The following is a 22988-nucleotide window of genomic DNA, read 5'->3' as shown; positions in this document are numbered from 1 at the left end:
AGTAATTAAACAAAATACTAAACTAGTAAAATGTGTGCAATCAAATATTGTTATGACTAGTTTATTTAAATTACATAGTACTGCTCAATTTCATATTTTTATATTTTAATTACTGACCAAAAGTTTTAATGTTTATTACAGAAACATGGTTCAACTAAAGTATAACTTAAATCATACAATAGCCAGTCATTTTATTAGTTGGAATATTTTTTGATAACTTCTGAATTTTAGCAAAAAATAATTTAATCTTCAGACAATAGATCAAAATGAAGTATTAATTTATTTAAAAACTCAATTTTTAGAACCCACTGTGAAAATATTTACCATATTAGATCCTGTATAAATTATATTAAAATGGTATACATTTAATTTCAATAATAAAAAATGTTTAAGATACTTTCCACATTTATTTATTTCTTTAGAAACTATGCAATTTTTATTTCAGATGTTAATATAGCAGCATTGATATTTTTAAACACTTTATAAGAAATTGACATATCAATTTAAAAATATCCAATATATTATATCCAAGTTGTAATAGTATGTATGAAGAAAACATTTGTTGGTGTTATAACTATGAAATACAGTTAATTTTCATGATGGAAATTATTTATTACCACAATTTATTTTATTAATGCTTTAATGTTTATAAACCATACAAAATGATGTACTTATAATTACAATTTTTAAGACCTTTATATTTAAAATTTTATTTATTTAGCTTCATCCTTTATTCTGTCGTATATTTCATCACAATCTTCATTCTTAATATGTTTCCATCCATCTTTAGTAATATGATATACTGAAAATTATTAAAAAATAAATAAAATAATGAAAAGGAATGAAAAATTGTCTATAACTATATTAATTATCTTACCTCGAACAATACCACCACTGTAAGCATCTCTGTGAGTAGCATGGAATATAGCTCTTTGGCCTAGTTTTTGAGCTTCATCATCAGTAAGATCCCATTTATAACCAGAATCAAGTACACCAAATGCATATATTGAACCAGAACCTACCGAAAATACTTTTCCAGGTGTCCTAGAACCATCATTGTCAATATAAAACAATGACGGACCCTTAAATATTAAAAAAAAAAAAAAATTGGTCATTTATAATTTGATTTTAGTTTTAAAGTCAATATAGATTACTTACATTTTTATCATACCCAGCTAACATCATTCCAATAGACAATCCATATCCTTTATAATAATAAATCATATTTGACATAATTTTGGAAGCAGCTGTAACACTAATGCGTTCTTTGTTTCTTAGCTCGTGTAATCTGCATTGCTTAGAGAGAACTCGATCCCAGTAAACACAATCAGCTGCACCGCCAGCTAATGTACCTAACATGAAATCATTGATTTCTACAACTTTTTTCATACACTGTGAACCAATGTATTGTCCTCCAGTGGCTCGAGAATCAACAGCAATAACTATGCCTCCTTGATATTGGAAACCTAATGTTGTAGTACCATGATGAAAGTTTAATTCAACTGGACGACCCATTGTATCACGAGCTGTTATCATACGCATATTTTCAACTGGCTGAAATAATTTCAAAATATTGAAATATTGTACTCAACAAATAAAAATAAAATATATCCACCAAATACATGGTTAATACATATACAATATTTTAATATATAATTTATAGTTATTACATAATATTACTAACATAATACATTTTATACATTAAAATATAACTTAAAGAACACATAAAAAAGAAATTTAAAAGTTTAAAAAAATATGTAAGTAATGTAAACAATTATTAACTTCAATAAAAATGACATAAGTGTTAAAGTAACTAAAATTATTTTTATTTTTGTCTTTATTTCTTAATATATTACATTTTCATTATAGTCTAGTAGGTATAAAAACATTTTAAGAACTGGAATAAAATTATGAGTAAAATAATAAAGTATAGTCATGAAGTTAAACTATATATAATTAATTAATAAAATAAAACCATTAAATAAAATATAAAAAATATTTATTGTAAATAATATTATTCTTAGAATTTTTAGGTATATGATATATCCTGTTGATTATACAAAATAATGGCATATTTTATTACATAAAACATAAACTTATCATACATTGAAGTATATTTAGAATCAAATTCCTTACAAGATACTTACATTTCCTGGAAGTGTGTACAAATTCATTTGATTAACAGTATTGTCATTCTGAAAAGTCTCAAATGCTTCGTTTTCTTCAACTGCATATTTGCTCTTGAATAAAGTATCATCAGATAGTCCACACAATGATAGCATTGCCATAATTTATATTGTTGCTAGTATAAATACAAGTTTATGATTCCAAAAAAGCAATGCTAATGATTAATATCAACGTTGGATAGTTTAGTAAAAAGTTCAACTCAATGATATGAATATTATATTTGTTGATTTATCATTTTTGAAAAAATTCACATAACCTCAAATATCTTATATATATGCGACGTTTCATTTCAAAAAATTATTAAATTTGGTTTTGTAAGAAAATATAATTAATTGTAATAAAAATTATTTATTTTTCAAAATTATGTAATAATAAGAAATTTTTTTGATTTTATAAAGTTCTAATAATTTTTGTAATATATTATAACATAATGTATAACCTCAATTTTTTTTTTACTTTGGCAACATCGCTTTTGTCCACACTTCATTCTTGTTGTTGTGGATTAACTAGTTCTGTTCCTTTTCTTCAAATTTTCCGCACGCGTTTTAGGTACCCAATTTAGGTAAGTAAATTTATCTATTTATTAAATTTTTCTTGATATTTTTATTCTAATTTTAAATTATTAGTTTACCATCTAGTATAACGTGGTTTACTATTTAATGTAATAACTCATTAATTTCTATCTATTGACTTCGGGTTTCTTTAAAAACGTGAGGTTTCCTTATCCTTGCGTTGTCATTAGTTTTTGACTTAACTTATACTTAAGCAGTTTTATGAATTAATATTTTATTTAATTATTTACGGTTCTTATTATAAATTATTTAAACAAATAGATGTTTTTTTAATTTATGTTTGAATACATTTTGAGGTTATGTTGTTTAATTTGTAGGATTAGGTCGGTCTCCTAAAATGGGTGGTTATAAGTACGTGCAAGAAGTCTATAGAAAGAAGCAGAGTGATGTGCTTCGTTATTTGTTGCGTATTCGCGTTTGGCAATACAGACAAATGACGCGCGTGCACCGTGCGCCTCGTCCAACTAGACCCGACAAAGCTAGACGATTGGGATATAAGGCCAAACAAGGTAATGATTTTATAGTTCTTGTCAAATGGTTATTGATTACTTAATGCCTAAATTATACTTTTGAATGTGATAAGGATTTTCCATATTCCGAGTGCGTATCAGGCGTGGTGGTCGCAAACGTCCAGTACCTAAAGGTGCTACCTATGGTAAACCCAAAAGTCATGGAGTCAATGAATTGAAACCTAAGCGGTGTCTGCAATCAATTGCCGAGGTAATTTTTTATTAAACAAGTGTCTATAAGCAAGCCTACATACACGTATATTATTTAAGGTATACATATCTGTATAGATGCTGTAGTTAAGTTACTTTAGTTAATGGTTTAATATTGATGGCTTAAATTTGTTCTGTCTTACTTGTTTATGATTCTATATTTTATAATTTTCTTAATTTTTTTTAAATATGAAGCTAAATGATGTTTTTTTTACCATGTATCACTCCTTATTTAACATATGAGGATAGTACAAACTATTATAGCTTGTTGTATAGCTATGTTCGATGATATATAAATTGATTTTGTAAATGTACATGATAATTTTAATGATGACAATCATATATACTTCTAACAGCTGATAGTTTATGATGGATTTAACTTCCTTGGATGTCTGAATTTACCATGTTACATTTAATGTATTTTAGTATAATTATATTATATAATATGATTATTTTAATAATTTTTAAGTATTGATAAAGGACGATCATTAGATGAAGTTTTAATTTAAATTACTTTATTGATGATTATGTACCATGCACCACTCCTTTTTTCATTAGATGAGGATAATTTTTGTTAATAACTGAATATTTTACTATAATTTTTATTTAGATTTGCAAAATAATATATTTTAATTATTCTTTATGATGATTATGTACCATGCACCACTCCTTATTTAATTAGATGAGGATAATTTTTATTAATAACTGATTATTTTAATACAATTTTTAATTAGATTAGCAAAATAATATAATTTAATAATTCTTTATGATGATTATGTACCATGCACCACTCCTTATTTTATTAGATGAGGATAATTTTTATTAATAACTGATAGTTTTTACTTATATTTTATAATTTATAGATTAATAATATATATCTTTATGATGATTATGTACCATGCACCACTCCTTATTTAATTAGATGAGGATAATTTTTATTAATAACTGATTATTTTACTATAATTTTGAATAAGATTTGCAAAATAATATATTTTAACTATTCTTTATGATGATTATGTACCATGCACCACTCCTTATTTCATTAGATGAGGATAATTGTTATTAATAACTGATAGTTTTTACTTAAATTTAATAATTTATAGATTAAATGTATCTTTATGATGATTATGTACCATGAACCACTATTTATATCATTATATTAGGATATCCTAAACTTAAAAATTGGACCATCAAGTATGTTTTATGATGACAAATATGTGTTTTAACAACTGAATTTTATTGAAGGGTTAATCTTCCTTGGATGTCTGAAAACTATATTATTGAATATGCCTAGTATACCACTGTCCTTTATGAACATTTGATTTCATTAGTATTTTTTCTTAAGCATTTTAATTCTGTTTATAAATATTTATATTTAACTGCTGATAGATTACTATTGAGGATTTAATCTCCTTGGATGTCTGATTATTTTGATTTGTCAATCTGGTGTATTATGAAAATTATGTACTATATATTACTTGTATTTATTAAATGAAGAATCAATATTTTACCTATCTGATACATGTTATTATATTATTAATATTATGTCTTCCATATAATTATGCATTCTAATATACTATAAAATTTAAAACATCAGAATTACATCAGTTATATGTTTAAATTCATAAAAATAAATCTATTTAAATATTAAAGTATTTAAGTAATCAATAAATCATTGCAGTTACTATATGATGATAAACTGTGTTTTGCATTTATTCACTGAATTTGATTTTTGTAGACAAAAATACATTCTTGTTCTCTTGGCTATCTGAAATGAAAAAACTGAATTTAATTATTTTTAATCTATCGTTTTATATAAGTTGCATTTTTTATTTCATATTATGATGATAAGTTGTGTTTTCTATATTATATTCGCTGAATAATATTTATGTAGACATAAATACTTAGTTCCCTTGGCTATCTGAAATTATAAAGCTGTGACAAATGATTCTTAAAATTAATAGTTTACTAAAATATTGACTTTATGATGATAAATTGTGTTTTGTAAATATTCACTGAATAATATTTGTGTGGAAAAAAAATACATGTTCCCTTGGCTATCTGAAACTAATTAAAATATTTTGATTTAAAACTGAAGATTCTACTGTTACAGTTTTTACTTATAAAATAATTTAAAATGTCTGTTATCCGTATTGCACTTTGTGTAATTATTTCTTAACATATATATCAAAATTATTTTCATTATTTTTATATAAAAACCATGCTAATAATAGGGTGAACAATATAAAAAGTTTAGGTGGAACATTTTATCTTAATTTAATATTCAATTATACAATAATGATGATAAATTGTGTTTTGTTAAACTACTGAATAATTTACATGTTGACAAAAATACATTTTGTTCCCTTGGCTATCTGAATTGTATTTTTTAAGTAACCGTTTTTTTTTTAAAAGAAAATGATCCATCAAGCATTTTCATTAATACATAATTTTTGTTTTTTATTTTTTTATTATATTTTTCTTGATAAATGTTTATTTAGTTAATTATTATCAATTATCACCCTGTAATGGACTAGATAATAATTCTTTTAATTTTTTATTTTAGGAAAGAGTTGGTCGTCGTTGTGGAGGTCTCCGTGTCCTTAACTCTTACTGGGTAGGACAAGACTCAACTTTCAAATTCTACGAAGTTATCACTGTTGACACTGCACACCCAGTACGTTAATAATTTAATCTTAAATGTTGATTAAAATTATTGTATACTTTAATTTTTAACTATTTTTAAAATAAGGGAAAAGTGAAACAGAACTTCATTCAGTTTTTAAATCAATATTTCTAATACATTTTTTAAAACTTTAATAACCAAATGTCAATAATTTCTTTAATTTCTTTTTTTTTTTAGGCTATTCGTAGAGATCCCAAGGTCAACTGGATATGTAACGCAGTTCACAAGCACAGAGAATTGCGTGGTAAAACTTCTGCTGGCCGTAAATCTCGTGGTCTTGGAAAAGGTCATGGTTTCTCACAAACAACTGGTGGATCAAGAAAAGCATGTTGGAAGCGCAAGAACACCTTGCAACTTCACAGAAAACGATAGACCCATTATTATATACTTTTTTGTATTGCGTTTATTTGGCAACATTGTATGTATAATAAAATGGTGATTTATCTTATGATGTTCCATTACAGTTTTTTCTTTATTATTTGTTATGTTTATTTTTCTCTGATACCTAATGAAAAAATAGTTATTTTAAGATGTAATAATTAAAAATTCTTATGAAACTAACATTGATATAAAATAATTTGATAGGGTTTTTAGAGAGAGAGTAAATTATTTTTAAAAAAAACCTTTCATATATATCCAATTAATTTAAAATTTCATTGAACTTAAAATTTTTAGTTCTATAGAACTAAGTAACACCATGTATAATTTTTTTATTGCTTTAAATATCTAAAAGAATGAAGTATTGAAATCTATGTTAATTGCATGAAATAAAAGTAGGTGTACTAAAATAAAATTTAAATTCAGTGAAGAATTCTGTTTGTAAAATTATCTATATTTTATACTATCAAATGATAAAAATATTTTACCAATGAGTCAGATTTAATTTAATGATGGATACTTGAAAACATTTAGACAGTTGTCCTTCGATGCTGTCTTTTTTTAATTCAGCAAAAATATAAAGTAAATAATCTATTGCATGCACTTCTGATTAGTTATACCTACTTATAATTTAAGAACAATGTGAATAGCATATTACATTAAAAGGATGTCAGCACAAAATAAAATGTATGCAACGCTCCAGAAATGGTGTTGCCCTTTGTGGCAGGCCGTAATCACCCTTATCGTCGAATTTTATAGCTGCGCTGAACTACTCAAAGAATATTGATACTTAAAATTTATTAATGTATATTCGGAAATCAGTGATTATCATTTCTAACATGTATTTTTAAATTTGGTGAATTCAATGTCATAATTTAACAATACTTAAATAATTGTGATATCAAATGTATCATGAGTACTTATTCGTAGACAAGTTTATTATAACAGAATAATAAGTTTGAATAATAGATGGGTCACATGTATTTTTTTTTATTGGGAAACATTGCAGTAGCGTTGCAAAAAACATAATTACGCAATTTATTTAAAATAGATGTTAAGATACTTGGACTTTAGTGCCCAACAAAAGCTTACTTGTAAATATAAATCTTGCACTGTAATAATTATGTTCAGCAAATAAGTAAAATTGATTGGTCAAATAATACAAAACATCAAAATGTATTAGAATACATATATATATATATATTGGATTTTTCTATATATTTTTAATCTTTGGTCCTCTTAACACAGCATAATAATATGAATTTAATGATAACGTATACATAATACCCATTTTATAATAAGTATAAATTCTTCAATAATATTACTAAGTTCACATAAACATTAATCATAGCATAAATTTGGATATTGAAATTAATAAATATTAAAAAATAAAAATAACATATCACAGAGAACATTAAAACTAAGGTGTACGATAAATCATTTTTAACAAAATGGTAACATTAAATATATTATAAGTCAAGCAGTGTTTTTGGAAACAGATTCATCTTGATGAAATCATCCAGAACCTGCAAGAACAATTATCAATATTAATTACTTATTATATTAGTAGTGATCAATCAATACAAACCTGTTTTAATAGATCAATGGTAATTTTAGGATATTTGAAAATATAACCAGTACTGTTGATAAATTTATTTCCATTCAAATGTACACGATAGCCAATCAAGTTATCTTTTTGAATGAATGGAGTCAGAGGAGTATTATGGATATTGGACTTTGAACATGCTTCGGCCCATGGTATTGAGTGCTTGTCATTTGCATTGGATGCAATAATATCTAAATCATTCTTGAATAAAACATGAATTAATTTTATTACAACAGGACTTTAGAAATTCTTATGTTGAAGATGAAAATAGTTTAATATTTTAAAACAATGGAAGTCATAATGATTTATATACTTTACACAAGGATGAAAAAAGGGTTCCAAGAAACTCGTGTTTGATTCCAAATATTGAAGATACTATTCCAGCAATCATATCTTGTGTAGTCTGCCCAATATCCACCAAATTATATGTTTCTCCAATAGCTTTTGGTAACTTCAATAAATCCCAAATTGCTTTACAAACATCTTCAACATGTATTGTGTTACAAGCTGTACTACCTTTCCACAGTATTTGAATGGGTAGATGTAGACTCCGATACAAAGAACCAATTACAAGATTTGGAGCTATAACACAAATTCAATTAAATGCCAACAGTCAATGTCTTTGCCTTAGGCATAGAAAACACATACTGAGCCCAGTTCTGTCGCCTAGGCCATACACAATAGCTGGTCTGACAACCGTATAAGGTAAATTCGGAACATCTTTCAACTGCTTTTCTACTTCTAGTTTGTACTTTGCAACTGATGTGATTGGCATTATTTGGTCATCTTCTTTTATCGGTTCTTTGTGGTTACTGGTAACTTGTCCAGATGACACTTCAACATAACGTTTTACACCAAACTTGGCAGCAGCATGAGCACAGTTCATACTAAGTTTAACAATTCCTTCTTCGTAAATTACATCCGGTAGATTAACTCGTGTTTCACCGGCACAATTTATGGCATAATCAAAAGAACCCTCAAAAGCACTTTCACATGGACCTGTACAGAGGATAAAGTAAAAACCATGTTTTAAGTGTATGCTTTCGTTTGGTGGGAGGAATGCATGAGATTTTACCTTGGTTTATTAGATTCGCACTATGGAATTCGACTGAAGAGGATTGGAACGCTTCTTTATGGTCGTCATTGAGCCAAGCTATCTGAGGCGGCACCTTGTCGACTACCCTGATAAAAGACGCCAAATTGTTGTCGACCAAGTACTTGACCATATTGCGACCGATAAAACCACATCCTATATGTTCGGTTCAGAGGCAATCAAGAAATTAATACGATAATGGATGGTAGAGAAATAATAAACAAAATCTACAATACCTCCCAAAACCAGTACTCGGTCTCCAGACATGTTGGACGTGTAGACGACGGCGGTGGACTAGCGTGCGATACGATATTGTTCGAAACCGATAACGCTCGGACAGTATTTTCTGCAACGGAACACGCAACATGTAGTCATCAACGCGCGTATCGATAAGATTTTTTTTTTTCTACACACAAAGCGTTTTGGCGTTCAGATAAAAAAGGATTTCGTACGTGGCGTACGGACGGCGGGTGCCGGTCGACGAACACATATTGTCGAAAGAGGAAGTCTCGTCATCGGCGTGCGCGCGCGCACGCGATTAGAATAATGCAATACGGCCATCACGCGCGACTCGCACGTACAATAATAACATACAACACGCGTAGTTTTCAGGGTTTTTTTTTCCCCGTCGTTCTAGCGACAGTCATAAAAATGATCATATCGTACCTATGACCTACGCTGCGCTCGGCGAAACAAATGCTCGACGAGGCAAGTGAAAAAAAAAATATATTTAACGATGTAATACAGTAGTCGTACATCATAATTATATATTTTAAATATTATATTATTAATACTGTTATAAGCGTTTTTTTTTTTTTTTTTTTTATAAACGCTTACCTGATTATGAGGTGTACCTGAAGACGTAAGTACGATTATATGATTATAAATACTACAGATCGCTCATTGCAGAGTAATATTCGCTCTGCGTGTTCAGCGGCGTTTGCCGCTATAAGCCGCTGTTTCGGAAACGAGTACCGGCGTTTTACGTTTGAATCGCTAGTGCGCTTTATTAGTCCCACCTATCACAATACATTTTTGTCGTCTAAAATCGTGTGCGGACAGTAGACGTCATAACGTTATGTTTGTCCGCGATTGTGTTTACGCATCGCGTGGCTTTTTTCACAAACACCCGCCTTGTTAAAATTAATAATATATTAATATTTATTATTAATTATTCATTTTCGTGTATTATTCATCCAGTATTGGAGGTTGTTATTAACCCTTTATATGTCACAGGAAAAAAGCAATAAACCTTTTATAGGGAACTGGTGTATAATAGGTACAACTTGCCGACAAAAATTTGTGACCTTATTTAGTAGTCATTAATAACATTTTATTTATAATAATTATATTAGTTATAATTAACATATTTGTTTACACATCAAAATTGATCAATTGCCAGTTGATAAATAATTTAAGAACTATTATAATATGTAATCATTCATAGGTATTTGTGTGTACTTTAATTTCATGATAATTATGAGATTAATCATCGTGAGAGGTAAAATATGTTATGTTTGTCTATTTTCACTCATGAATGGTTATGTTTTAGCTCCGTTATTGATTATAAATACTTATCGTATTTTTCTTTATAGTTTTTTTACTTAAACTTGAACCCGATTCATATTGGGTATTCAGTGACTATTGTCCTCCCCCCCCCCTTTACTACATTTCTGCAAACGTCCCTGTTCACCATAGTACGTAATAATATGTTAACACTGTATTCATATGAAATTGTTTAATTTTGTTTTATTGTAAAAAAAAAAAATGTAAAATTGATAAGTAGGTACTATTTATATTTTACTTCGAATTAACATGGCATCTAATTTTTTTTTATTTTCTAAATACAAAACGAAATGTAGTAATTTTTTTTAGATGATAATCTAATATAATAAAATAATGATAATACATAATAAATAATAAAAATAATGATTTTTTAGTTGATATATTTCTTTTTAAATTTGCTCTAGCATTTTTCGTTACTTGCCCTTAAATGATTTAGCACATCTTGCTATTTTCCTCTAGCCCAAACCTGGTTATGGTTTAGAAGTTTGATATATTATACCATGTTGGTCTGAGGAAACTATTAATTCAACAGCTTAATAGTTTAATTTAAGTTAAGGTTAAGTTAACCGACATCTTGGACCTCTCAGAACACTAAATTCATTCTCTAAATTCTACCGACCACTTACCTATATTTTTATAATATTTAAAATTTATATTATAAGTCTCATGTCCTTATCCAGAGATAATAGCTTTTTATATAATTACGGTTCTTCTGATAAGTATTATACAAAATTATTATAGAATAAAAATACATTTATAAAATAATAAAAAAGGATTTTTTTTATTTAAGATGACAGTTATAACATTGATTAAGTATACTTAATCAATAGTTTTAAGTTACTTTGAGTATAACAAATTAATTTAAACCTAGTATATAAACGGCGAGTAGGTATTATACATATTAATCTTCATGTGATTTGTTCCTGTTGGTTTTGAAGAAGTTCGTGCATTTTTGGCTCCAATTTAGTCACTGCAAGAAGTAGAGCTTTACTTATTTCTAGTCGAGACTGATTCCTTATCTTAATAGCTGTGACAGATGAAAATGTTTTTTCGCATAAATACGTTGTTGAAAATTGAATTAAAATTTTCTTTACTTTTTCACTCAGTAATGGGTATTCTTTTTTAACGTACAGCTAAAATTATTTTGATAATTCCAGGAATATAGTTTTGAGTGTAGAGTCAGATGATAAATCGATGAGGCTTTCTTTTTCGTTCATATTTATCTTGTTATATTTATTTTTTGCTGCAAATGGATCTATTGTCCACATATTGCAATGTCTAGGATCTTTTTTTTTTTAAATAAATAATGACAAAAAGATTGTGTGATTGTAATGTTGTTGAATAATAGCTACCACCTGCTGGTTGACGTCCTTCTCTTTCATATATTAATCAACATTTAGAAACAATCAGGCGCGGATACAAAGGGGGTTATGAGGGCTTAATACCCCCTACTTAGACATTAGGTAGAACCTATCAGAAATAAGAAAGACTTCGTATAAATCGACATGCGCAACGAATTTTGGTAGTAACTCACTTTACTAGTCCCCTCTTTTTTAATTTCTAGTTCCGTCCCTGGCAACAATTGTAGATCCTCTTTAGCTAACTGCGTTTGTCAAAGAAATACTTTTTTTTTAAAAGCATCCATTTTATCTCGTACTGTGAATACATCCTTAAGTTGTCCTTGCATAGATATATTTAGTTCATTTAAAAGCGACAAAATATCTGCCAAATATGCAAGTTTGGCTACCAACTCATCATTGAATAAGAGTTCTTAAAATTTCAGATTATTTTGCTGTTGGAAAAATTATTTAAATTCTTCGCGTAGAACAAACAGCCGGGTTAAAAATTCCCTTTCGACAGGCATCTTATCTCTGAATGAAGGTCTGTATATTGGTGTATTATAATTTATTATGATTGGTAGTTCTGTGTTCACAATGTGATTCAAATAACCTTGAATTAAGCGTTTTGTGACAAATATTATTCACAACTTTATAATGCATTTAATAAAAATTAGTTACTTATTAATAAGTGTAATTAATTAATTAAGTGTTGTTGTTCCTTAAACCATAAAGTACATAATATTGTTAATAATTTTTAAATAAAAAAAAAATTGTTTATCCAAAATTATGAAGATTTTTTTTTTGTGTTTCATTTTGATTAAAAAGTTATATGTTCACCTTAGTCATAACAAATGGTCATTGACATATTTTGCATAAAGAAGTAAATCATATCAACTGATTTTCACACATTATAGTCAATATATTTGTATGAATTATTCATAATATGAGTATAAGATTTAAAGTACGCTGTATCTTATGTCGGAGTGCGAACTAATTATGTTTTATTAATCATTTCAAGTGAAACATTTTTATTTTGTTCCTACCATTGAAATATAATAAAATATAATATATTTCTATGGTACCTATAGTACATTGGAATCAGATATTTCGTTATCTAAAGAAAGTGGTTTGGAGGGTACCATCGCTGGATGATTTCCCTCATCTTGTGCTTCATGTTATAATATTTTATTTTATGTATATAGTGTTATGTCAGTCATCTATTTTACTTATTGTGTTATGTAATACAGATTGAAAATTTTCTAAATAAATAAAAAAAAAAGAAAGTGGTTTATATTTTTTATATTTTATCTGAAAATGTGTAGACATTGTACCGTTTGCGCTCATTCTTACATGTTTTCATATAATTTTTTTGTTTAATTACTTGTGAAAACTACTGTCTCAATTATATTTTATATTATAATAAGTAGATGGCACCTACATCGTTTAATTTATTAATTATAAAATATAAATTAGCGAAAATAGAATAAAATAATTATTTAAAAGATTTAAATATAAATCCAACACATTTAAAATATTCATAGTATCTATTTAGAACCAAATTTAATCTAACCTATATTATAATAAAATGAAATCATCATACAGGCGTTCTTAATGATAATTATTTTTAAATTTTAACATTACAATATACATTTATAAATAATTTAAGAATAAGTTTACTGTCAATTATTGTACTTTAGAAAATTGGATTTAATTATTTCATTTGTATTCCAAAGGGCTAACGGATCATATTTATCGTTCTGTGAAGAAGAGTCACGTTTTTGAAATACGAGTACAAATATGTAGGATGCACCTAAACAAATTCGTATCTACAATTTTAAATTTTATCATTACACCCATAAACATAGATTTCAAAATATTGTTATTTGTATAAGCATACATCTATAACTTGTAGACTAAGGGTCAATAACCTATCGATATTTTTATAAATATAGATCGATTGCAATAAAAAGTTTTGGCATTGATTATGCCAATCGCATCCGTCAGAACAATGGTAACTTTATATGTCTTTGGTAGTAACTAATGATGTCATTTTTATATGCATAGTATAGAATATTTATTGAATTTTATTATTCTATTAATATAAAATTAAAATAATGATTGTATAAATTATATTTTAAAGACCAGATTTACCTTGATCAAATTATTGGATTTCCAAAAATAAGTTACTGCTAGAATGCAGGGCATATTTATATTTGTTATTATTATTTCTTTTAAATGTATTCAGTGGCGTACCCAGGATTTTATTACTGTCATTCAGCCTTTTTCTGAAGAGGCCATATCGTATCAACCATCTATATTCTGTATATAAATTTGATCGCTTCTCTAGCAAGAAACGAGTTACTTTATTTGTTTGTTATTGATACCTAATATAAATCACTTTTCGCAATAACAAAAGTGATTAATAATTATCTCATTATTAATTATTGATTTTATTTATTGCATTTCGATTGTTTTTAAATTAATAACTTAAATATCTGTATCATTTGAACCATCTACTTGTATACAATGATTTTTAAAAGAGTACAAGACTTAATACACTTAAAACTTAATAGTCCACGGATGCGGAATCAATCATGATTGGTAAATCGGTAAACATAAAACTTGTTTCACACACGACGGTTTCGTCAGTGTGGATTTTAATTGACAGTAAACACATGAAAGTGATTGCGGCTTTCACATGGGTCGGTGAACGGATTTTTCTCGTACGGCCGTCGTGTCGACGACTGAAAAGTACGACGGTGCCGTCTTCGTTTTATTTACAGCACGTCACGACACGATAAAATATTAAATTATTAGTTAATACGAGATAAAACCCATTTAAACGGACGATACCAAACCGTCACACGTTACAGCAAGATCCGATCAAAACATTTTGGACGAAGGTCGGTCGGTCGGTCCGGTCCGTGTTGTAACGTATAGCGGTGTGGTGTCGTCCGTAAAAATGTATTTTAATATAATATCATATTTTGATAAGCTAATAATTTAATATTTTGTCGTACCGTTAACTTTTAACGTGCTGTAATGGTCAGTGTCGTGTCGTAAAAGTGTGAATGGCGCTTAAAATGAAGACGGTACGACACCGTACTTTTCAGTCATTGACACACACATATGATATTTAATAAACCACTATTTGGGAGAAACAAAATAATATTATTGTGTCCGGCATTGAATTAGTCATGATAATTAATTACACAAATACTTAAATATTATATTGTTATTTATACAATAAAAAGTGTATTAAAAAAAAAAAAAAAAAAATTGATAATTCTTATTTATTATAATAAGTCTATTTATATAATTTATATAAATATATATTATACATTTATTTATATACTAATTTATATAATAGTATTATATTTTTACCTCTTGGAGGTATATTCATGACATCGAAAAAAATGTTGAATGTTTCTTTAACAATCATTCATAAGTTATTTAATTTAGAACATAACAAAATCAATACATTTCCTATGTTTTACACATATAGTAAAAAGGTTGAAGTACAGAGATCAGGTGAAACGGAAACGATTGATTGATTGATATAGGTGTTTTTAAAAATTTAAATTTAATGTTGGTACTATTCTATATTGATTTTAAAATTTAAAAACCATTCTGAGCGAATGATGTTGGGTGTATTAGCCTCTATATCATAAAATAGTTTATATTACTATATTAGTTTAATTACCTAATACTTTCATAAACAGATTTTTATAGTAAAAAAAATTGCAAATATATATAATACAAAATTTGGACTTTGATTTAATTAATTTCATGAAAACAGTTAAAATTAATATTTAGATAACCTAAATATAAATTATATGGTTAATATTTTTAGTTAATAAAGTAAGTTATAGTTTAATTGAAATTCATATGAAATTCGTATACCTAATTTAATGAATTTAGTTAAAATATCTGATTTTTTTTAATATTATATTATGCTTATAATTTGTTTTTTGCAACTTTCAAGTAAACTTTTTTTTATATACAACGTAGGAAAATTTGTGAAGAAAAATATATCCAATTCTCAAACGTTAATTACGAACCTTAGATTTGTTAAAATTTGTAAATAAAAATTAGTGCTTATAAAAAAATGTTATTTACATTAAACTTTCAAAAACTATATGTTGAACATAACCGAAGAAAACTAATTATATTTGCACATTTGCATTTGTTCATATATTTGCAATTAATCATATCGCTTATGATGTAATGATAAATTATAGCTATTATAATTATTTTGTTATTATATTGGTTAAAAAATATCTCTATTTAATGAGTTATATGATAATAAGTTTGACGTATTATTTGAACAATCATAAACACATTGATAAACAATAAATAACAAACAGATAAGTACTGTGTGCACCTAGCTAAATATAAATTATACCAAATAATTTTAAAATTTAAATATATTTAATTATTTATTTGTTTGACAAATCATTATATACAAAATTTATTTTATCACACAATGTACTGAACTGTTTTGAATACTGCTGCGTTTTACTGAACATTCATACTGTTTACAGTTCAAAAATACTTTGATTTCTTTGGACTTTAGAATTGGTTAGTCTGGTTCTAAAAATATGTATTATCAAAAATATAAGTTATATTATCTTGCACCGAATGACTATAATATTTGAATATTTCATGAAATATTAACTTCAATACTCCCCACCAAAGCTTAATTTAATTATAATTACCTGATTTAATCAAATTACAAATTGTTATTTGAAAAAGTAATTAGACTGTATAGATCTAGTATTATTTATGATTTTTTTAAACTCAATATTTTAAATTTAAATTTAAAAAAATATTGTTTAAAGTTTATCATAAATGTAAATTTTTTTAATTGTTTATGTATTTATAATTGTAAATGCATTTATACCTATTTTTCCTTTCATTTTCAAAATAATATCTGGTATTTTGATTTATTATTCAAGTTAGATATATATTGAATTTATCCAGTCTTAATTTTTTATTTAATTTTTTTAATTGCAATTGTGTGATTTATAAATAGAGGTTTGACAATTAGTTCATGTGTTGTAAAATATGATACAAAAAAATTATAATAAATACATAGATTATGTAATGATTTCAAAGACTGATGGCTTGGGGAAAGAAAGCTATACATTGATTGAATTTTTTGAAATGTAAATGTTATATACAGTAGGTTAATTGTTTAATAGGTCACGACACTGTGTTTTTTACAATCGCCTTTTTTGGATCATCGGGAATTGTGAGAATAGATAATAGATTGTTCTAAAATCAAGAGGTTATGGTTATTGAATTTGAAAGAAATAACTTGTAAAAGATTTTTGCTACATTTCTAACGAGTTGAATAGAGATCATTATGGAGGATATCATTAGAAACAAAATATGTGGCTTTAGTTATTTGGCAGAAGTATTGATATTGAAATATTTGGATTTTATTGACGTTTTAAGGTTTGATAGATTCCCATAATTCCATTATCCATTATATCCAAAATCCATAATAGATTCCATTTGTCCGTATTGGTTTGAAGAGCTATTTATACAAGTTTGTAGTTGAGATTGACGTATTTAGAAGTCCGTAAAAGATGTAGTTGGCGAGATCGTTTGTTTTCCTACCCATATAACCATCAATTTATAAATATACATATAAAAAATATAATATACATATAAATATATCATAAATTCATACAATTAGTTTTAGTTAATTTTACCATTATGTATCATAAAATGTGTGCGAAGCTATAAAAAATATAAAAATTCTATAATGCTACGACCAGGACATTTTAATTTATAAAATATCGATACAAAAACATAACTCAATATTTTTAATTTTTAATAAACTCATGAGTTATTCGGTAACAGGGATCTTTACGCAGGGGTAAGTTTTATCACTCATCAAGAGAGGCTAATGGAGGTTCAAGAATTGAGTTATTTGGTTTTTAAATATATATATATATATACAATTTAAAATTACAGAATATGTTTTTGAGTTCCTCATAAGTAAGTCATTTTTTTCACAATAGTGACAAATTTTAATTAGGTAAATTATTGGTATCAATTTTCATCTGAAACAATTTTAAAAATATAGGTATACACATATAATTAACAACAAGAATGAATTATTTATTTATAAAAAATTATATAAAATAGGTACCATATTTATTAGTGACGATTGTCGATATTTTATAATAATTATTAATATATTAATATATCATAATACTTGGCTTTGTATAATAGTTAGCTTAGTCCTAAGGAAGGGGGGTTAAGGTTCCCTTAACCACCCACTTAAATCCGCCTTCGTCCTTACACGTTTTGTATTGCATTGAATATTTAATTATTTAAGTACTGTCAAACATCATACAAGACTTACCTAATTATTCCGAATTAATTTCGAAACCTTAGAATATTTATTTTCTAATTACAAATTTTTATTTTATTTTCATTTCATTACTCATAAAATATTTCCGTCCATTTCAATATATTCGTATTATATGTTGAATGTAGAGAGGGAAATGCTTTGTTCGAAAGTTACCGCTTTTGCTTCACACTTCTGTTTCTTCCATGATAAAATTGAAATGGAAATTCCATATGACCTAATCAGTAAAGTACTATTAATCAATAAGATAATAATAATAAATAAAGATAAAGTAAAAGTATAAAGTGGTATTATTTATTAGGCATCGTACAAAAGATTTTATTAACATTCGTATTTTAATAACAAAAGAAAATTTTATTATCAAAAAAATCAATTAATCTTAGTAAGTTTACATAAAAGTTGATGTTAACAATTTATAAATAGTTTTAGTCTGTAGGGAATTTATAATTTTGTATTTTTATAATTCTAGGGATACATTGATAAATAATTGTTAAAAATGGGTGCATTACTGTCATTGTGTACAGTAGGCCAAGTAAGTATTATTCTTCTTATTTTATTGTGTACAGTTCGATGTAATCTTCTATTATCAAATTTGTTAGATGGCTTGTTGTTGCGGCCAAGCGGCATGTTCACTGTTTGCGTGTTGTCCATCATGCGGTAACTCTACGTCAACTAAAGTGATGTACGGCCTCATGTTACTTGTAGCTGTAATTTTAAGTTGCATTACCCTTGCTCCTGGATTGCAGTCCTTTCTACAAAAGGTAATTTTTATTATAACGTTTCTTATAATATTAATATTTATTGACTGATGTGTTCAGGTACCATTTTGTGAAAATGAGCAAAGCTCAAGTTTAACTAAGAATTTCATGAATAACTTATCATCCGTGTCAATTGATTGTAAAGATGCTGTGGGCTATATGGCTGTGTACAGAATTTGTTTTGCCATGTTTGTATTTTTTTCACTAATGTCATTAATCATGGTAGGTGTAAAAGATTCTAGAGACAGACGAGCACTTATACAAAATGGGTAATGTTCTATAAAATTAATATTTTATTTTGTTATATTTATTTTGATACTATGAAATTTACTTCATAGGTTTTGGGGTCTCAAGTACATCATTGTATTTGCGGGTATTGTTGGTTCATTTTTCATTGCACCAGGAAGTTTTAGCCATATTTGGATGATTTGCGGTATGATTGGTGGTTTTATTTATCTTATTCTCCAATTTGTACAAGTCTTAGATTCTGCTCATTCTTTGGCCGAATCATGGCTTGACAAATGGGAACAAACTGAAGATAAGAAATGGTACATTCTATATTACAATTAAGTTAAAATGTTTTTAAATTAATTAATAGCAATTTATCATTTTAGGTATTTTGCGTTGTTGTTTACAACATTAGTATCTTATGGACTTGCCATTACTGGAGTTATTATTATGTATCATAGTTTTACTCAGGTAAAGTTAACATTGGTTAACTACATTATTTCTATACTTAAAATAATTATTTTTCTTTAGGATGATGGATGCGGATTGAACAAATTCTTTATTACACTAACAGTTGTAATATGTATATTTATTAGTTCAATTTCGATTACTTCGTGTGTACAACGTGTGCATGAAAAATCTGGTTTATTGCAATCATCAATTGTTAGTTTGTATGTGGTATATCTTACTTGGTCAGCACTCAACAGTGGTCCAGGTAATGTATATTAAATTTTTCAATCAAAATATTTTACCTTAAATAATATTAAATGATTAACTATTTACTGTTAATTTCTAATTTCTGTTAACATTTTAGAAACCAAATGTAATAAGAGTTTGGCAGAAATTTTCAGTAAATCAAATCCAGGCGATTCCAAAATTCATTTTGGTTCTGAAAACTTGGTCAGTATTGGAATTTTTGTTCTATTTGTTTTGTATTCAGCTATTAAAACTGGATCATCATCTAAATTTTCTATGAGTTCTTCTACTGAAAGAAGTGAGTGATTATAAATATTTGTTTTATAATGTATTTATTTATTTTTTCATTTTCTAGTAGGAAATGATAATGACGTTGAAGGAGGACCAATATCTGAAGATGACAATACTGGTAAACTCTTTGATGATGAAAAAGAAGGAGTTGCATATTCATGGTCATTTTATCATTTCACATTTGCAATGGCTACTTTATTCTTGATGATGACACTTACAAATTGGTATTCGTAAGTATAAACAATACATTTTTTAATACAATTATGTATATGTATAAATTATTTTTATTAATTTGTTTTTTTTTTATTAGACCAAACTCTAATTTGAATGACCTTCACCCAGACTATGCTTCTACATGGATCAAAATACTATCCTGCTGGGTTTGTGCTGGACTGTATATTTGGACATTAGTAGCACCAATTCTATTGCCAGACCGCGAGTTTTAAACTATATTATTAATAGTATCAAATAAAGTATAAAAAGTTTTAAAGTTTATAAGGTTTTAAAAGTTTAAATAGATTTTTTAATCTATCAAAAAATTAATTTGATTCTTATGTCTTTATAACATAAGGTACTAATCATTCATAATATAGTATCACTAAATAGTTAAGAAATATAATCTATTTATGGAGAGGTAGTCTTTTATTGATATTTTTCTTAACTTATGTGTTAGCTTATTATTATTATGATTAATATTAAGGTTTATAAATATTTTTGTATAATTTTAATTAATTTGTCACGTCAAAAATTAATTAGAATATTCGAACAATTTATAAGTGTGTTACTATTATTTATGTTTGACTTTAATACATAAAATGTATGTCATTGATTGAAACATTAAAAATGTATTTTACTTAATTATTTACCTTACTGTATTAAATTATGTTGTGATATAACAGTTAATATATTTAAGAATAAGATTAATTTTTTTTATTTAATTGAGTTATGTATGTAAATTATATATGGAAAGAAAAATGTTCAAATAAGAAAGATAAATGTTTTTTATTTTTTATTTATTTTTTGGCCTTTCATGACAGTTTTGAGTTGAGTAATTTCTTATATAACAAAATATGTGTAGAAATGTTAATGGTTTTTATTAAGTATTTTATAATTGTATGAAAATCTAACTATAAGTATATACTTTATTCCAAAGATGTAGTAATTAATTAATATTCAGACTATTAATTAAAAAAATTATGGTTATTGTGTACTAGATATATTATAGTCTGCAGCTGGGGTCGGCAACCTGCTTTCCTCAGGCTGCAGGTTTCCCGCGAATCAATTTTTTATGGATCGCACAAAGGTGGTTAATTTTTGTGTTTTATTTATGTTCAATAAAATTTTTCATACAACTTTTAATACTATTCAATTCTTTTTTCTTTATTAATAAATCTAATCTAATCGTTAATATTTGATGTTTATTCTATATAGTCATATAGTCAGTTTAATCTATAAAATTGTTATTATTATCTATTTGGAGTCGAAAATAATGATGGTTGCACTACTCAGTCATAGGATTATATTATAGGATAATTTCAACTTTTGAAAGGGAGGGGCAACTGATTAAATTTGCTGACTTCATAATATTTAAAAAAATATGGTTACCTATATATTTAAATATTTAATATTTATGGACCATAGACCATCAATAAAATATTATTTCGGAACAAAATATGTAAGGATTAGTAATTGATAATGATGTCATGATGATAAACAAAGAACATTAAAACGTTTCAATTTACTCAATTAAATAATAACATTAAAGATAGTAATACTTTAATTAATTTACTTATCCTATAGGCTATAAGTTACCTATCAATAGATTCAATGGAATAATAATATAAATTTAATTAAATAAATACTAATAATTTTACTATTTTTATATTTAATACTATACAAAATTTATTTATAAAAACATAAAATTGTATCTCAAATATAATGTACCGTAGTTTTGGGTGAATCGGAACGAATTTAACGGTTTTTTTTTTTATGAATTATGAGCTCAATTTTTATGGTATCGATATCATGAAAACTGTTTTATAATGATCATTGATCACACGTATAGAAATATATAACATACCAAAAGTAAAGTTTATAAGGTTTGCGTAATAACAATTGTCATAAACCGGGGAGGAGCCAGTATTACCAAACTTTTAATAAACCGTCAATGTGTATTTAAAATAGAATATTACCTGATTTCTGAGTACAAAATAGTAAATAAAAATGAACTATTTACTGATTTTGGCATTTGATCATCGGACAAAGAATTGCCGACTTTTTCAAATTTCTTAGAGTGGGCCATTTGCCATAGTCTGCCCCCCCCCAAATTACGCCCCTGCTGTCAACACAATGTGCCTAAATCGATAAATCTAAAAACAATCTTCCCAATGAGTAAAAGTGGCCTATTTCAAATAAGTGGTCCACCAGGAAACTCGTTATCCCGTTTGCCTAGTCCGGCCCTGATAGTCTATTATTTAAGAGTC

General features: G+C 26.5%; 4 protein-coding genes across 8 annotated transcripts; 2 read left to right on the top strand and 2 right to left on the bottom strand.

Annotated features, from left to right (window-relative positions):
• Nucleotides 1-582: 582 nt before the first annotated feature.
• Nucleotides 583-2288, bottom strand: LOC112689530 (proteasome subunit beta type-5). Its single transcript, XM_025563286.1, has 4 exons — nt 2148-2288; nt 1159-1554; nt 878-1082; nt 583-802 (listed from the first exon to the last, which is right to left on the bottom strand). The coding sequence occupies exons 1-4, from the start codon at nt 2286-2288 to the stop codon at nt 714-716; spliced, it is 831 nt and encodes a 276-aa protein (XP_025419071.1). The 3' UTR covers nt 583-713.
• Nucleotides 2289-2657: 369 nt separating this feature from the next.
• Nucleotides 2658-6622, top strand: LOC112689529 (60S ribosomal protein L15). The gene is made up of 5 exons (XM_025563285.1): nt 2658-2749; nt 3077-3268; nt 3343-3479; nt 6045-6155; nt 6342-6622. Exons 2-5 carry the CDS (start codon nt 3097-3099, stop codon nt 6534-6536), a joined length of 615 nt encoding a protein of 204 aa, XP_025419070.1. The 5' UTR covers nt 2658-2749; nt 3077-3096; the 3' UTR covers nt 6537-6622.
• Nucleotides 6623-7848: 1226 nt separating this feature from the next.
• Nucleotides 7849-10187, bottom strand: LOC112689508. Of its 3 annotated transcripts, none has more exons than XM_025563251.1 (7): nt 10079-10187; nt 9478-9587; nt 9224-9397; nt 8797-9147; nt 8462-8730; nt 8131-8349; nt 7849-8068 (listed from the first exon to the last, which is right to left on the bottom strand). In XM_025563251.1, the coding sequence occupies exons 2-7, from the start codon at nt 9506-9508 to the stop codon at nt 8012-8014; spliced, it is 1101 nt and encodes a 366-aa protein (XP_025419036.1). In that variant the 5' UTR covers nt 9509-9587; nt 10079-10187; the 3' UTR covers nt 7849-8011. The 3 variants fall into 3 exon arrangements, with proteins under 3 accessions (XP_025419036.1, XP_025419037.1, XP_025419035.1); XM_025563252.1 differs by lacking the exon at nt 10079-10187 and adding an exon at nt 9656-9940; XM_025563250.1 differs by lacking the exon at nt 10079-10187 and having other exon boundaries at nt 9478-9940.
• An 8617-nt stretch (nt 10188-18804) lies between these two features.
• Nucleotides 18805-21158, top strand: LOC112689507 (probable serine incorporator). Of its 3 annotated transcripts, XM_025563247.1 has the most exons (10): nt 18805-18914; nt 19002-19064; nt 19132-19293; nt 19351-19559; nt 19629-19838; nt 19905-19989; nt 20050-20233; nt 20333-20512; nt 20570-20735; nt 20816-20951. In XM_025563247.1, the coding sequence occupies exons 2-10, from the start codon at nt 19029-19031 to the stop codon at nt 20949-20951; spliced, it is 1368 nt and encodes a 455-aa protein (XP_025419032.1). In that variant the 5' UTR covers nt 18805-18914; nt 19002-19028. The 3 variants fall into 3 exon arrangements, with proteins under 3 accessions (XP_025419032.1, XP_025419033.1, XP_025419034.1); XM_025563248.1 differs by lacking the exon at nt 18805-18914 and having other exon boundaries at nt 19029-19064; nt 20816-21158; XM_025563249.1 differs by lacking the exon at nt 18805-18914 and having other exon boundaries at nt 19029-19064; nt 20573-20735.
• The last annotated feature ends 1830 nt before the right edge of the window (nt 21159-22988 follow it).

This window comes from Sipha flava, unplaced genomic scaffold (genome assembly GCF_003268045.1).
Source record: "Sipha flava isolate LNK unplaced genomic scaffold, YSA_version1 44_pilon_pilon, whole genome shotgun sequence".
NCBI classification, from domain to species: Eukaryota; Metazoa; Arthropoda; class Insecta; order Hemiptera; family Aphididae; genus Sipha; species Sipha flava.
This window is presented reverse-complemented; position numbering and strand designations above follow the sequence as displayed.